This window comes from Mirounga leonina, unplaced genomic scaffold, assembly GCF_011800145.1.
Source record: "Mirounga leonina isolate KUSES-001 unplaced genomic scaffold, KU_Mleo_1.0 Mir_154, whole genome shotgun sequence".
NCBI lineage: Eukaryota > Metazoa > Chordata > Mammalia > Carnivora > Phocidae > Mirounga > Mirounga leonina.
Window position 1 is genome coordinate 27,744,205 of NW_023270389.1, and position 17,573 is coordinate 27,761,777.

Genomic DNA, 17,573 nt, shown 5'->3' on the forward strand with positions numbered 1-17,573 from the left:
CTGGGCTGGGTCACGCCCCTCTCCAAAAACCTGAGACCTAACCACACACCTCTCCCTTGCCCTCCGAGTGCCCGCTCTTCCAGCTTTATTCGAAATACCTCAGGACCTTGGACAAAAAGGTACGGTGGGATAATTTGGTCCACATTTGTCCGAACTCATCCTACTGCGATGTTACAGTAGTCCGAGTGTGCACCTTTCTCTGCTGACGTTTCGTATCCCAATCTCCCAGGAAGGTAGTGGGATGTAGATTGAGCCCTAAATTGGAAGAGTCGGAGTTCGAGATCTCACACTCTGCGCTGGACCAATCATTAGGACTGTGTGTGTCACCTTGGGCAAATCACCCTCAACAAAGGTGAATCTCTTCAAACCCCTTTCTGCACCTGTAAGATAGTAGTATCATCTCAGGAGTTGTGAGAACTCAATCGGGCAGTTTGTCTAAATACCCTTGGTAAACAGTACAGAATTCCACACCAGATCAAGGTTCATCCATCCCCACGGGTTCCAAGCACACTTATCTTTCCGTTCTTCTGCCAAGGAATAGTCAACACCATACAGTGTAACGCTTGGCTATCCATCATGTGCGTTTTATTTCCCATAAAGCCTATTGAGCTAGGGACACCTCTACTTTATACTTTCTTTTCTGTATGAATAGGGTTGCAATAGTCCTTCTGTGAATAAGGAGCCAGTCAATGATATTTTCACTGATCAGGTGGGAAATGAGATTTTTATTTATTTTTTTATTTTATTTTTTAAAGATTTTATTTATTTATTTGACAGAGACACAGCGAGAGAGGGAACACAAGCAGGGGGAGTGGGAGAGGGAGAAGCAGGCTTCCTGCCAAGCAGGGAGCCTGATGCGGGGCTCGATCCCAGGACCCCTTGATCATGACCTGAGCCAAAGGCAGACTATTAACCGACTGAGCCACCCAGGTGCCCCGGGAAATGAGATTTTTAAAAGAATGTAGGAAGTTTTTCATAAAAGGAAATAGTATCTTATCATGTGTCACCTTTTACAGTGTTAAAATTTTATTTTATGAAATGCTTACAGTTTCGTTTTGTTTTTAAGATTTTATTTATTCAGGCGCCTGGGTGGCTCAGTCATTAAGCGCCTGCCTTCGGCTCAGGTCATGATCCCAGGGTCCTGGGATCGAGTCCCACATCGGGCTCCCTCCTCGGCGGGAAGCCTGCTCTCCCTCTCCCACTCCCACTCCCGCTGCTTCGTGTTCCTGCTCTCGCTAACTCTGGCTCTGTCAAATAAATAAAATCTTAAAAAAAAAAAAAAAGATTTTATTCATTTGAGACAGAGAGCATGAGCAGGGAGAAAGGCAGAAGCAGACATCCCACCCCCACTGGGGGCCCCCATCCCAGGACCCAGAGATCATGACCCCAGCCAGAGGCAGACGTTTAACCATCTGAGCCACCTAGGCACCCTGCTTACGGTAGTTTTATTATTTTTTAAAAAGATTTTATTTATTTTGAGAGAGAAAGTGAGAGAGCACAAGAGGAGGGTAGGGTCAGAGGGAGAAGCAGACTCCCCACTGAGGGTGGGGGGAGCCCGATGTGGGACTCAATCCCGGGACTCCGGGATCATGACCTAAGCTGAAGGCAGTCACTCAACCAACTGAGCCACCCAGAGGCCCTTACGGTAGTTTTAAAAACTTCCATATAAGATCAATGTTTTAACTTGTTAGTGAAATCCAAAAACTTTGGAAAAGCACTTTTCTGTGGCACTGAGCACAGAAAAGGTAACTTAGATATTCAATACATCTGCCTCCAAATTATTCATTCTCTGATGCAATGCATTTTGTTTAAGGTTTTATTTATTTGACAGAGAAAGAGACAGCGAGAGTGGGAACACAAGCAGGGGGAGCAGGAGGAGAGGGAGAAGCAGGCTTCCCACCGAGCAGGGAGCCCGATGTGGGGCTTGATCCCAGGACCCTGGGATCATGACCTGAGCCAAAGGCAGACACTTAACCACTGAGCCACCCAGGCACCTCTGATGCAGTGCATTTTTGTTGAGCATCTACTACACACCAGCCATTAGTCTGGGTGCTAGGGATACGATTTTAACAAACCTGGCACAGTCCCTGTGGTGTTCACAGTCTAGCTCACATCTTAACTTAAAGACAAAAACAAAACAAAAAAACCAGGCCATGACAATTCCACGTGCTGTGCTATTCTCTGGGAAGAACACTATGCTATGGCAGTACAAGGGAGACACACACAGCCTGATCTTTCCAGTTAAATATAGCTGGAGTGAGAGGATCTATTGGCTGTTGGAGAAAACATTCATGGAGTAAGGTTTCTCCTTTTAGCCTTAACTTCTTCCTGGGAATATTCCCATCGTTCCCATTTCTGCTTCCCTGCATGCCTCCCAGTGTCTGGTTTACCTCTAGATGGTATTTGTAACAACTCACAGCAGATTCAGGAAGGCCTTCTACTCTGTAGAAAGACACTGCAGACACAACCCACCTCTCCCCACCAAACTGCTGTCATGATTTATTTACTTACTTTTTTAATGTTTAGAATGCAACACAGCTTGCATATTTCAAAATAATAGCTTAAAATCCTCTCAAATTGATGAAAAATGTGGTTTTATAGGTTTAAAGGTCACAACAAGGCCCCCAATCTACATACAAATGTGTTTTAGTAAAGTTGAGTAAATCCAAGACATAAAGGAGATCTTAAGAACAGCCAAAGAGGGCACCTGGGTGGCTCAGTCGTTGTCTGCCTTTGGCTCGGGTCATGATCCCAGGGTTCTGGGATCGAGTCCCGCATCGGGCTCCCTGCTCAGCAGGAGGCTCGCTTCTCCCTCTCCCATTCCCCCCTGCTTGTGTTCCCTCTCTCACTGTGTCTCTGTCAAATAAATAAATAAAATCTTAAAAAAAAGAATAGCCAAAGAAAAAAGACCAATTACTTATAAAAGAATGATGATTGGAAACTGGACCAATAGCAGGGCTCTCATTAGCAACAATGGAAGCCAGAGCTATTATCTTCAAAATACTGAGAAAAAAAATCAACTGTCAACGGAGAATTGTTGACTAAAGGAATTACTTGGAAGGAAAATGATCACACAAGGAAGGAATGAGATGCAGAATCACTGGCAAAAAAAAAAAAAGTGGGTGAATTTAAACAAACACTGTATAAAACAATAATATATCAATAGTGTTTGCATGAGGGAATCAACAAAACAAAAATATTAGCTGAAAAGAACATAAGAAGAGGAGCCGTGGCTGGAGTTAAAGCATTCCAAGCTGCTTGTATTATTGAGAGGAGAGATTTTTAAAAATTATTTATTTATTTATTTTTTAAAAGATTTTATTTATTTGACAGAGAGTTAGCGAAAGCAGGAACACAAGCAGGAGGAGTGGGAGAGAGAGAAGCAGACCCCCCGCCGAGCAGGGAGCCCGATGTGGGGCTCGATGCCAGGACCCTGGGATCATGACCTGAGCCGAAGGCAGACGCTTAATGGCTGAGCCGCCCAGGTGCCCCGAGATTTTTTTTTTTTTTAATATTTATTTATTTGACAGAGAGACACAAGCAGAGGGAGAGGGAGAAATAGGCTCCCCACTGAGCACAGAGCCTGACGTTGATGATGATGATGACAACTCGGGGCTCAATCCCAGGACCCTGGGATCATGACCTGAGCTGAAGGCAGATGCTTAACTGACTGAGCCACCCAGGCGCCCCAGGAGTCGATTTAGGGATAAATATGGGATTTTAAGTATGTGTATTAAGATTTTATTTATTTATTTATTATTTTAAATTTTTTTTGGAAACAACAAATTTTATAGGAAACTGAAAAGGACCAGTGAGAATTATGAAAAATAAAAAGAACATACACAATTGTACCTTCAAGAATTTCCATGGAACATTATGACCCATCAAATTAAGGTATCCACATTCTCTAACAAAAATGAACTGATCTGAGTAAGGGCAGCATGAAAATATTCTAATGCAGTGCTGCCCAACAGAACTTTCTGTGATGATGGAAATGTTCCATTATCTCTGTTGTTGAATACAGAAGCTATTAGCCACATGAATACTCACAATGTGGCTAATGCAATTGACGAACTGAGTTTTTAATTTATACAGCCACCTGTGGCTAGTGATTACCAACTGAACAGCACAGTTCTAATGCCTCATGGGTCAAAATCAGTGGTTTCTTCGGGGGATTTCTCTGATCACTGCTGAGGGGTGTAGATGGTTGGGGGTGGAAAGAGAGGAAGCTCTTAGCAGCTCTATTTAACTACTTAAACAAGTTCTGAAACTCTCCACAGCTTTCAGAGGCAAGGGCTGAGGAAAGGACTCTAGGGGAGACCTGAGTATGCCCTTGAACTCCTGGCTAATGCCAACGGGAGTAAAAGGCCTAGGATTTGGCTCACGCAGATGGGAAGAGGCCTATGGTGCCACTCACAGAATCTGAGGCTTGGGCCATCTGTGCATGGAAATCGTTGCTGTAGGGCTGGTGGGGAGGTAGGGGTGCTCATTTCTGGACAGGGTTTCCAGGGCTAGAAGAGGATTTAGAGGTGGAGGGAGGACCCGGGGGCCCTTTCTGGCCAGCTGCAGGCTGGACTGGCCCTTTCTTTTGGGGGATTAAGGTCTTGTTCTTGCTCTTGAACACTCTGCTGGGATCCAGCTTGTTCACGAAGCAGTTGGTCTCTTCTGCAAGTAGGTCTGTGTTGTAGGTGATGGGTTTATACATGTTGAACCACTGCTTGGCCTGTGGGCTGATGCCGTAGCTGGTGAAGGCGTACTGCCACTGCGGCAGGCCCAGGTGCGTGATGAGCAGGCGACAGTAAGCAGTGAAGGAATCGGTGAGGAAATGCCAGTATAACGCTCTGTCCAGGAACCAGATCTCGGCGTCTTGCGCTAACGCTGGTTTCCCTCTTTTGTAGACAACGCAAACCTTCCCATTCCCATTGTAAGGATCCAGCTCAAATATCACACTGCGAGAATCAAAGTGAGGCTTCTCTGGCTGGTTCTCACTGGCCTCAAGTGCATCATCCTCCAGGTCTGCCAGCGTTGGTGCATTTGGGAGTGAATACACGGAAGACTGGTTGAGTTGAGTCAGTTTTGCGATGCTGTTAATCGCCATGCTGCCCAATGGAATGGTGTGCTCATCCAGCTTCACACTCCATGTCATGTGGAAGCCACTGGTCATCAGGTAAAAATTCTTCACATCCTCAGGTAGCATGCAGTTATTTTTTTGTTCCCATGAAGAAATCATATGATGTTCAGCAGGTGGTTTCTCTATGATAGTCACCTCTGTCACACCTGGGGAAGATTCTAGGATGCGGGTGATCCCCAGGGTCAGCTTCTCCAGGTGTGGCTTGCTGCAGCCTGGGGGCAGCATCTTCTCCATGGCTCGTGTCCTGTGTATTAAGATTTTAAAGGAAACCACCTAAAGAATATAATTCGAATATAACTCACAAAGCAACAAATGGGGAAAATAGGGAATACAAAAAAATTTAAGGAAAAAATAAAAAGAGCAGGACAGGACCAGTAGCTACCCAAGTTGGGGGAGGCAGAAGCCCAAGATGGGAAAGAGCTCATAAATACCTAGAAGTAAATTACAGTGTTCTTGCTCTCAAATTGGAGGATGTACCTAATAATATAGCCTCAAAATATATAATACAAAATTAGCAATTACAAGGGAAAATGGACAAATTCGCCAACAGAAAGGCCTTATATACCTCTCTTAGTAATTAGCAGCTCAGACAAAAGTTATACAGACATAAAAGATCTGTATGGAAATGTCATGATCTGCTAATCAACACATACCAAACTCTGCACCTAACAGTTAGAGAAAATACACTGTCTTCACGCACATTTAAGACAATTACAAAAACCAACCACAGATGGGCCATGAACAAGTCTCATCAAAGAATCAATGGCATACACAGCATTCCTCTAACCACAATGCAATTAAGTTAAAACCAATGTTGGGAGACAATGGTCCATGGATAACATGCATTTCCACAAATCTTGCAAAAGGAGGCAATGACTGCTCTTTGTTCTAGACTATCTTTTAAAGATTGTAGAGCGAACTTTGCAAGATAATGACTCCCTTTGGAGACAAGGGTAAGTTTGCTTACCATAGTAGTTCTCAAATCGGGGCATTTTTGCCCACTGAAGATATTTGACAATGTCTAGAGACTTTAGTGGACACAACTGGGAGAAGAGGTACTACTGGCATGCAGTGGGCAAAGGCCAGGAATGCTACTAAACACCCTATAATGCCCAGGGCGGGTCCCCGCAACTAAGAAGTATCCAAACCCAAATGTCCACAGTGGCAACGCTGATCAACTCTGGCTTGTACATATAATGTCTTCCTGGGCGCCTGGGTGGCTCAGCTGTTAAGCGTCTGCCTTCGGCCCAGGTCATGATCCCAGTCCTGGGATCGAGCCCCGCATCGGGCTCCCTGCTCAGCGGGAAGCCCGCTTCTCCTTCTCCCACTCCCCCTGCTCGTGTTCCTGCTCTCGCTGTCTCTGTCAAATAAATAAATAAAATCTTAAAAAAAAAAAAAAAAAGATATAATGCCTTCCTTTGGAACCAAGGGAAGTCATGCATCTTTTCTATTATAATAAAGGCAATACCTCCCTTAAAGCAGGGTATGCTACTGCCCACTGTAACAGTTCCAGGTTTCCTAACCTCAGGTCCCTCTCCTATAATGCAACCCACTCCATATGCAGGCATCTACCTCAGTCCACCCATGGGACTTGGGGGCAAGGGGAAGCAGTACAAATGATGATCCTCTGGATATTGCTATTGCTGTAATAATCTGTCCTTTGTTTCTGAACTCCACAAATACGATGTTGAATGGAAAGCAAAACTGCGTAAGAACACATGCAGCATACCATTTATATTCTTTTATATATGGTTTAGTAATAGCTGCAAATATAGTAGAAATACAAAGACATCTGACTTCCACTAGGGGATGTAGGTAAGTATTTAAAAAAAAAATACATCTATTTTAGATGTAGATAAACTACAATCTACAATATTGCTAAACCAATCAGAGAACTGTAGTCCCAGGACAACCTACTGGCCAAGAATCTAAGGAGAGGTAGGCACCAGAAGGATAAGCAGAGTAGGGTCTCTTACCTGGGGTAGATGCAACAAGACACTTGTAATAGTTCAGTTAGGATGGTTAATGAGTTGGTGAAGGCCAGAGGTGGGCTAGTGAGCTACTAGAGGACCAAAGAAATTGGGAGTTTGTGCCCTCTTATAGGTTTTTCTCTGTAAACTCATAGAAGAGATCAGAAAGAGCCCCAAGAGAAGTGTTATGGTGCAGACCTGGGAGAGGGTACAACAACCAAAGTTGTACGGGCATGAATCCACTGGGATGCTTTCCCCTTAAAAAGCGTAATATTTAATCTGTAGGGGAAGGGAATGTGAAAAAGAAAATCTATGCCGGGGGGTGGGCAGGAATATTTGCTGGCTCCAGAACTACAAGGGAGAAGGAGCAGGAAAAATGAGAAGGCTACCCTCCTGAGATGCAGGGACATGACATCTGCCTAAACCTGAGGCCTAACCAGAACCAGGAACACTCTACCACCCACCTCCCAAGCTAACAAACTTCTAGAAACAAGTCAAAGTGGAGTATCGGTGGGAGAGGGACAGGAGCAGGAGGAAAAGAGCATGCAGAGACCTCCTCTTGGGTGCAATGCAGAGAGAAGTTCTAAAGCTGAAGGCAGACATTGCTTGGCAAACGAGCACCTGCTCTACACCCCAGGTAGGACTACAGAAGTTGATACCTGTGGTATCAACCAAACCAAGACCAAACCCCAACTAGATTAACTCATCCCTTACCTCCATTAAAGGCCTAGCAAGAGGAAAGGTATTTCCATTTCCAGATACAAATTTTATATACCTCAGTGTCTGCTATATCCTACACTAGGTTGGGTTTGAAAAAAAAATTGAAGTACGTGAAAACATCAGAACACACAAATGTGATCCAGATGTTGGGACAGGGAATTCAAAATAATTATGATTAATATGTTAAAGACTCTGATGGAAAAGATGAATAATATGCAAGATAAGTAATTTCTACAAAGAGATAGAAACTATTAAAAAAAAAAAATCAAGTGAGGGATGCCTGGGTGGCTCAGTTGGTTAAGCATCTGCCTTTGGCTCAGGTCATGATCCCAGGGTCCTGAGATGGAGTCCCACATTGGGCTCCCTGCTCAGCAGGGAACCTGCTTCTCTTTCTGCCTGCCACTCCCCCTGCTTGTGCTGACAGATAAATAAAATCTTTTAAAAAATCAAGTGAAAATGTCAGAAACGCAAAACACAATACCAGAGATGAGAAATGTCTTCACCTAGCTCATCAGTAGACTCAACACAGCCAAAGAAGAGAATTGGGTAAGTCAGTAGAAACTACCCAACTTAAATACAAAGGAAAAACAACAGGGGATGGGAAACAAAATAAGACATCCAAGAGCTGCTGGACAATATCAAATAATCTAACCCACCCATAATTAGAATCCCAGGAAGAGGAGCATGCAATAGGAAGAAATAATCCCAAAAATTTCCCAAAAGTAATGACTGACAGGAAACCACAGAGAAGCTCAGAGACCACCATGGATAAATGCCAGACAAATAAAGAACACCTTAGCATACCATATTTTTAAAAACACAAAGAGAAAATCTTAAAGACAGCCAGAGAATAAAAGACATACAGAGGAACAAAGATAATTAGTTAACTTCTAGTCAGAAATGATACAAACCAACATCAATGAAGTGCCTAAAGCACTAAAAGAAAAAAAAAAAACTGTTAACCCACAGAAAATATATTTTTTTAATGAAGAGGAAATAAAGACTTTTCTCAGAGAAAAACTGAGGGAATTAAGGGCTAGCAAACTTAGTCAATTAAAAAAAGCTGAAGGAAGTTCTTCAGACAGAAGGAATATGGTTATCAGACAGAAACTTGCGTTCACACAAAGAGTGCTAGAAATGGAATAAATGTAGGTAAAATAAAATTAATCTTTTTCTCATTTTAAGTTTTTTTTTATTTATTCATTCGAGATACAGAGATAGAGAGAGAATATGAGCAGGGGGAGAAGCAGAGGGAAGGGGAGAAGCAGGCCCCCTGCTGAGCAGGGAGCCCAATGTGGGGCTTGATCCCAGTACCCTGGGATCATGACCTGAGCCGAAGGCAGACGTTTAACCATCTGAGCCACCCAGGTGCCCTTCTTTTTCTCATTTTTAATTGCTCTAAAACAGAGGTTGGCAAAAAATCTTTTTCTATAAAAGGCAAATATTTTAGGCTTTGTGGGCCTTATGGTCTCTGTTGCAACCACTTAATTCTCCTTAAAGTATGAAAGCAGACATTGGCAAAACATAAAGAAATGATTGTAGGGGCGCCTGGGTGGCTCAGTTGGTTAAGCGTCTGCCTTCAGCTCAGGTCATGATCCTGGGGTCCTGGGATCGAGCCCCGCATCGGGCTCCCTGCTCAGTGGGGAGCCTGCTTCTCCCTCTCCCACTCCCCCTGCTTGTGTTCCCTCTCTCGCTGTGTCTCTCTGTCAAATAAATAAAATCTTTAAACAACAAAAAAAATGATTGTAGCTATATTCCAATAGAACTTTATGGGCATTGAAATTTGAGTTTCATGTAATTCTCACGTGTCATGAAATTTTTTTCTTTTGATTTTTTTCAACCATTAAAAAATTTAAAAACCATTCCTAATTTGCAGGCCATACAAAAAGAGGTGGCAGGGTGAATTTGGCCAATGGTTGCTTTGCTGACTTCTGCTCTGAAAGCCTACTGTCAAAGCAAAAGCAGCAGTGTGCTGTTTGTCTACAGGATGTACGAAAGTAAACTGTAGCACAACAATATCAAAAAGATGGGAAGGAGGAATTGAGAATATACTTTTGTAAAGTCCTCATCCTACATGTGAAATGATACCCTATTACTTTAAGGTGGACTCTTAATTACAGATGTATATTGTAAACCCTAGGTCAACTATGAAAAAAATTTTTTTTGGAAAAAATTTTAAATACATATAAATAGTAAGTTCATAGAAAAGATAAAATGGGATCATTAAAATGCTTGGGTAACACACAAGAGAGAGAAAAAGAAGAAAAAAGTAAACAGAAAAAATGAAAGAAAATAGTACACAAGATAGTATATTTTAATCCAACACGTCAATAATCACATTCAGTTTGAATATACCTTAGAAGAGGTTGTTAGATTGACTGACAGAGCAAGATACCAACTATATTGTTTAAAAGAAATTCACTTTAAATATAAAGATATAAATGTTATATCTTATATATTTTAACATATAAATATGTTAAAAGTGAAAGATAAAGAAAAGATAAAACTAAGCAAACACTAAGCAAAAGAAAGTGGGAGTAGCTATATTAATATCAAAGTAAACTTCAGAATAAGGAATATTATCAGCAATAAAGAGGAATTCTACATAATGATAAAGGGGTCAGTTCCCCAAAAAGTGCAATACTAAAGGTGTATTGAGCTTACAACAGAGCTTCAAAACACAAGGCAAAAACTGATAGACCTGAAAGGGGAAATAGACAAATCCACAACTACAACTGGAGATTTCAATACTCATCTCAGTAATTGATAGAACAAGTAAACAGAAAATCATTAAGGATATGTAAAATCTGAACAACACTATCAACCAACTAATTGGCATTCATAGAACAATATCAGAGTATACATCCTTTTCTAGAACACATGGAACACTCACCAAATAGACCCTAGTCTGGGCCATAAAGCAAACCTTAACATTTTAAAAAGAACAGAAATCATACAAAGTGTTTTCAAATAACAGTATTAAATTAGAAATCAGTTAACAGAAAGATAGCTGAAAAATGCCCATTTATTTGAAATTTGAAAAACACACTTTTACATAATCCATGGTTCAAAGTGGATGAATCAATGGAAATTTAAATATTCTGAACTAGGGGCACCTGGGTGGCTCAATCAGTTAAGTGTCTGACTCTTCATTTCAGCTCACGTCTTGCTCAGGGTCATGAGTTCATGCTAAAAATAGGGGCACCTGGGTGGCTCAGTTGTTAAGCGTCTGCCTTCAGCTCAGGTCATGATCCCAGGGTCCTGGGATCAAGCCCTACATCGGGCTCCCCACTCCTCGGGAAGCCTGCTTCTCCCTCTCCCACTCCCCCTGCTTGTGTTCCCTCTCTCGTTGTGTCTCTCTCTGTCAAATAAATAAAATCTTTAAAAAATAATAATAATAAAATAAAAATATTTTGAACTAAGTGAAAATATATAAAAATTTGTGGAATACACCACAGTGCTTACAGGGAAGTTTATAGCATTAAATGATTACGTTAGAAAAGAAAGTTCTCAAGTCAATCATCTAAGCTTCATTCTTAAGAAAGCAGATAAGAGTAAACTAAACTCAAAGCAAGCAGAATAATGAAGGCATAAATCAATGAAACTGAAAACAGAAAAACAATAGAGAAAATCATTGAAACCAAAGTTGTTCTTTGAAGAAAATCAATGAAATTGATAAACATCTACCTAAACTGACCAACAAAAAAGAGAAAAGATACAAACTATATCAGGAACAAAAGAAGGTATCAGTATGGATCTCCTTAACATTAAAAAAAAAAACAAAAAGAAATACTACAGACAACTCTATGTTCATAAATTTGACGACACAGATGAAATAGATCAAGTCTTCAAATGAAACAAACTACCAAGTCACCCAAGAAGGAATTTATAATCTAAAAAGTCCTGTATCTATTAAGAAATTGAATTTGTAGTTTAAAAACCTTCCACCAGGGGCGCCTAAGTGGCTCAGCAGGTTAAGCTTTGGACTCGATTTCTGCTCATGACCTCATGATCTCAGGGTCATGGGATGGAGCCTGGTATCGGGCTCTGCACTCAGCACAGAGTCTGCTGGGGATTCTTTCTCTCCTTCTAGCTCTGCCCCTCCCCCCACTCACGCGGGTCTCTCTTTCTCTCTCTGAACAGATAAATAAAATTAAAACAAAACCTCCCAACAAAGAAAACTCCAGGCCCAGATGGTTTCTATCAAATGTCTGAATTCTATCAAACATTTAAGGAAAAAAATAACACCAATTCTACACAATGTCATTCAGAAAACAGAAAAGGTAGAAACAATTCCCAACTCATTTTCAGACCCACATTACTCTAGTGCCAAAACCAGACAAAGGCATCATAAAAAAACAACAGACCAATATTCCTCATGAATATATAGATGCAAAAATCATCACCAAAACATTAGCAAATCAATCCAGAAATACATAAAAAAGGATAATACATCACAGCTTGTAAGGTTTATCTTTCACATTTGAAAAATAATCAATCTAATTTACTATAATAACAGACTAAAGAAAAGCCATGTGATCATCCCAATGGATGCAGAAAAAGCATTTGACAAAATCCATTCATGACCAAAACAGACAAGCAAACAGAAACTCTCAGCAAACCAGGAATAGAAGGGAACTTCCTTAACCTTATAAAGAGAATCTACAAAAATTCTACAGATAACATACTTAATGGTGAAGACTGAATGTTTCTCTTCCAAGATGGGGAACAAGGCAAGGATGTGCTCTCTTACTGCTACTATCCAATGCTACACTGGTGCAGTAAGGCAAAAAAAAAAAAAAAAGAGAGAGAGAGAGAGAGAGAAAAGCCACACAGATTGGAAATACAGAACTGTTTCTATTCCAGCCATGACTTTACAGAGAAAATCTCGAAGAATCTACAAAAAGGATCCTAGAACTAGTAACAGTTCACCACGTTTATAGGATACAAGGTCAATACATAAAAATCAGTTGTATTTCTATCTGCTGGTAATGAACAATGGAATTTGAAATTTTAAAAACAATACCATTTAAATAACATTCCCAAAATGAAATGGTTAGGTTTAAATCTAACAAAATATATGCACGATCTGTATGCTTACAACTACAGAACACTAATGAAACTCAATCCCAATAAACACTTCATCAGGCTTTTTTGTAGATATTAACAAGCTCACTGTAAAATTTATAGGGATAAGTAAAAAAACTAGAATAGTCAAAGCAGTTTTGAGAAAGATGAACAAAGTTGGGGGACTCACACTACCCAATTTCTAAACTTAATATAAAGTTGTAGTGTGATACCAGTGAAAGGTAGACATGTAGAAGAATGGAACAGAATAGAGAACCCAGAAACATCCACACAACTAATTTTTTTTTTTTTAGATTTTTTTTTTTTTTTTTTTTTTTTTAATTTGACAGAGAGAGAGAGAGCAGGAACACAAGCAGGGGGAGTGGGAGAGGGAGAAGGAGACTCCCTGCCGGGCAGGGAGCCCGATGTGGGACTCGATCCCAGGACCCCGGGATCATGACCTGGGCTGAAGGCAGACGCTTAACGACTGAGCCACCCAGGCGCCCCCACACAACTAATTTTTGACAAAGGTGCAAAAAATACAAATACAATGTCTGACAAAGGACTTGTATCCACAATAAAGAACCCTCAAAACCAAATAATAAGGAAAATAATAAGTGGAGATTTGAACCACTTTTCTAAAAATATATAAAGATGGCAAATAAATATATGAAAAGATGCCCAACACCATTAGTCATGAGAAAAATGCAAATTAAAACCACAAGATAGCACTATATACCTAGAATTGCTAAACTGAAAAAAACAAGAACAAAAACTGGTGCTAGCAAGTGCTGGCAAGGATGCAAAATGGCCAGAACTCTCATTATGTTCCTGGTGGAAGTACAAAATGGTAGTCAGTTTGGAAAACATTTTGGCAATTTCTTGTAAATTTAAATATATACCTACCTTATGACCCAGTAATCCTAGGTGTTTACCAAGAGAAATGAAAACACGTTCACACAAAAATCAGTAAGTGAATGTTTACAGCAGTTTTATTCATAATTGCCAAAAAATGGAAACAACCCAATGTCCTTCAGCTAGTAAATAAATGAACAATGGTACATCTGCACAATGGAATACTACTGATGATAAAAAGGAGCAAACTATTGATTCACCCATCATGGACGAATCTTCAATGCCCTTTGGTAAATGAAAGAAACCAGACCCGGGGCGCCTGGGTGGCTCAGTTGTTACGCGTCTGCCTTCGGCTCAGGTCATGATCCCAGGGTCCTGGGATCGAGCCACGCATTGGGCTCCCTGCTCGGCAGGAAGCCTGCTTCTCCCTCTCCCACTCCCTCTGCTTGTGTTCCCTCTCTCGCTGTGTCTCTGTCAAATAAATTAAAAAAAAAATCTTAAAAAAAAACAAAACCAAACCAGACCCAAGACTATATATTGTAGAATTTCCATTTATATGGAACTCTTGAAAAGAAAAACTCAGAGACAGAAAACATATCAGCAGTTGCCACAGGTTGGAGGGAATGGTTGACAACAAAAGGACAGCATGAAAAAATTTTGGGGGTGATGTAACTGTTGTGTGTCAAATTGTGGCAGTGGATACCTGTCAACATTTGTCAAAATCCACAGAACTGCACACCACAAAGCGTGAATTCTACTGAATGTAAATTTAAAACAAACAATCCACCAGCATGTGAAAGATGGAACACATACTACACAAATGAGTCTGACTGTATTACCAATGAATCACATAGCCACACTGAAGGGGGTGGGTATGAAAGAAGTGGACCTAAATAGCTTTGGAAGATGTCTTGAGTAAATACTGAACACTAAAAAGAACTGTGAACAAATATTGTACTCTAGTTGGCAAATTTGTTTCTCACAGAGGTATGGTTTAGCAATTCTGAAATCAACTTACATGGAACTAGGATTGAATAAGCAAGTTATTGTGGATAACAAGAGTCAGGTTTCTTGCTGTTAGAAACACAGAGAGATGGCTCGAATGAATTCTATGGTGCTGGACTGGAGTTGGAGAGACTTGTGGTTTTCGTTTTATGAATACAGAAATAAATACTGCATACATTTCCATACATTTATCCTCTGAAAGGGACTAACGGCAGTAACATCCAAGTAGCAACAAGCATACCTACGAACCAGAATTTTTGGTTTCTAAATACCATTGTCCAATGAAGGAAATTAGAGCTTCTTGGAAAAAAGGTTGATTCCAGGGCTTGGGCAAGGGAATAGAAGATGAACCTGGAGCGTCTTGTAGTGCTGGGAAGTAATTAAGGACTAAAAAACAAAAACAAAAAGCAACGTTGAAAGGGCCTAAGAGCCAACATGAAAGAGCTCCCAGTGGCCAAAGTTAGAACACCTGAGCAAATAAATAATAGTACTGGATTATAGCCTACAAATAAGACCCATGAATCTATACTAACATAAATAACTCAATAAATAAACAAATGAGAAAAGAGGCAGGTCTTATAGAATTCCAATTAATACATGTGGAAGGTATGAGAAAAACAAAATCACTGCCACATGGCAAAGTTATGCCATTTGCAAAACATGCCATTTGCAAAGTATGTCCCCCCCAGATATTTATTACAAAGGCAAAATGGTTAATTTTACAGTAGAGAAAGCCAGCAGATACCACCTTAATCAAGTGATCAAGGTCAACATCACCTACCCCAACAGGATGTCCTGAGAAGGGCAGATCTGTGTGTTGTCCTTTCCAATAATGCAGAACTTTGAGAAAACACTAGATAAACCTTCAAAATAACAGATTATTACTCCTCAAAAGTATCAAGGTCACAAACAAGGAAAGACTGAGATATTGTCACAAATTGGAAGAGATTAAGGAGACCTGACGACTAACAGAATTTGTGATCATGTATTAGATCCTGAAACAGAAAAAGGATATTACAGGAAAAACTCATGAGATTCAAATAAAAAGTCTATAGTTTAGTTAATATAACCTACGTGAATGTCTTAGTTTTGATAATTGTTTTATGGTTATGTAAGATGTTAACATAAAGGAAAGCTGTGTAAAAGGTATATGAAACAATTTTTGCAATTTTTCTGTAAATCTAAAATTAACTCAAATTAAAATGATCAATTAAAAATAAGGGGCACCTGGGTGGCTCAGTCATTAAGCATCTGCCTTCGGCTCAGGTCATGATCCCAGGGTCCTGGGATCGAGCCCCACATGGGGCTCCCTGCTCTGCGGAAAGCCTGCTGCTCCCTCTCCCACTCCCCCTGCTTGTGTTCCTTCTCTCACTGTGTCTCTGTCAAATAAATAAATAAAATCTTAAAAAAAAAGGGGAGGCGCCGGGGTGGCTCAATTGGTTAAGTGTCTGCCTTCAGCTCAGGTTATGATCCCAGGGTCCTGGAATAGAGCCCCACATAGGGCTTCCTGCTCAGTGGGGAGCCTTCTTCTCCTTCTCCCTTTGCCCCACCCCCCCAACCCCAGCTTGTGCTCTTATATAAAATCTTAAATACATACATACATACATGGCAATGCCAAGAATCAAATTCAGGATCACAGCTAATTCTTGTGCAGAGGTAGGTGAATGAAATCAGGGAGCTATGCTCAAGACACTTCAACTGCCTGAGGCAGTTTTCTTTCTTAGGCTATGTGGATGGTACATGGATTTTTTTTTTTTAAGATTTTATTTATTTGCGAGAGAGAGAATGAGAGACAGAGAGCATGAGAGGGAGGAGGGTCAGAGGGAGAAGCAGACTCCCTGCCGAGCAGGGAGCCTGATGTGGGACTCAATCCCGGGACTCCAGGATCATGACCTGAGCCAAAGGCAGTCGCTTAACCAACTGAGCCACCCAGGCGCCTGGTACATGCATATTTTTAAAATTATATTTATATGCCTGAAATAGCTCATAACTTCTTTGAAAAGTTTCAGACTTTTGAAATGGGTACAGACACATCTGCTTATAATTTATTCATTCACTCAACATTTAACAAGTACCTATTGTAAAATGTATTCCTGTCCTTAAGAAATCCAATTTCGGCATCTACTGAGACTCAGGCCTGCTTCTCCTGTGCCGGTCGTAAGCCAGTCTTTCTTTTTTTTTTAGACTTTTTATTTATTTATTTGACACAGAGAGAAAGACAGAGAGCACAAGCAGTGGGAGCGGCAGGCAGGCAGAGGGAGAGGGAGAAGCAGGCTCCCGCCGAACAGGGAACCCGATGCAGGGCTCGATCCCAGGATGCTGGGATCATGACCTGAGCCAAAGGCAGCCGCTTAACTGACTGAGCCACCCAGGCGCCCCAGGCCAGTCTTTCTTAACAACTACTCTAGTCTGCCACTGTAGCAAGAAAAGCAGCCACAGACAGCACAGACATGAAAGGATGTGGCTGTGTTCCAATGAGTTATTTACAAACACAGGCTACATGTAGCTTGCTGACCCATAATTAACAGATTGTAGAGAATTTAGACAGCTTTAACTAAAACTAACACACCATAGGGTGGAGCTATGACCATGCTTTCATACTTGGCAGACATTTCATATATGAAAACAAATGCACTTTCAGTAGTAGATGCAGCTGTACCCACACGTCTTACAAACTCTGACTCGGAAATGATTACATGCCAATTTCACACCAAGTGTCAGATACTCATCAAAAACAGGAGAAGCAGATGGGATCTTTAAGATGGGCATTTCAACCTTGAAACTGAGCAACTCACTCCATTATTCCACAAAAGACCTTGGGAAAC

The 17,573-nt window shown here is 40.9% G+C and overlaps 1 protein-coding gene and 1 long non-coding RNA gene across 2 annotated transcripts; both read right to left on the bottom strand.

Annotated features, from left to right (window-relative positions):
- Nucleotides 1–3,766: 3,766 nt before the first annotated feature.
- On the bottom strand, nt 3,767–6,425 carry LOC118014201 (tubulin polyglutamylase complex subunit 2-like). The gene has a single exon (XM_035010333.1). The coding sequence runs from the start codon at nt 5,363–5,365 to the stop codon at nt 4,487–4,489; it is 879 nt and encodes a 292-aa protein (XP_034866224.1). The 5' UTR covers nt 5,366–6,425; the 3' UTR covers nt 3,767–4,486.
- An 8,049-nt stretch (nt 6,426–14,474) lies between these two features.
- LOC118014202 lies at nt 14,475–15,979 on the bottom strand. Its single transcript, XR_004680224.1, has 2 exons — nt 15,530–15,979; nt 14,475–15,135 (listed from the first exon to the last, which is right to left on the bottom strand). It is a non-coding gene; the product is annotated as an uncharacterized LOC118014202 (long non-coding RNA).
- Nucleotides 15,980–17,573: the final 1,594 nt, after the last annotated feature.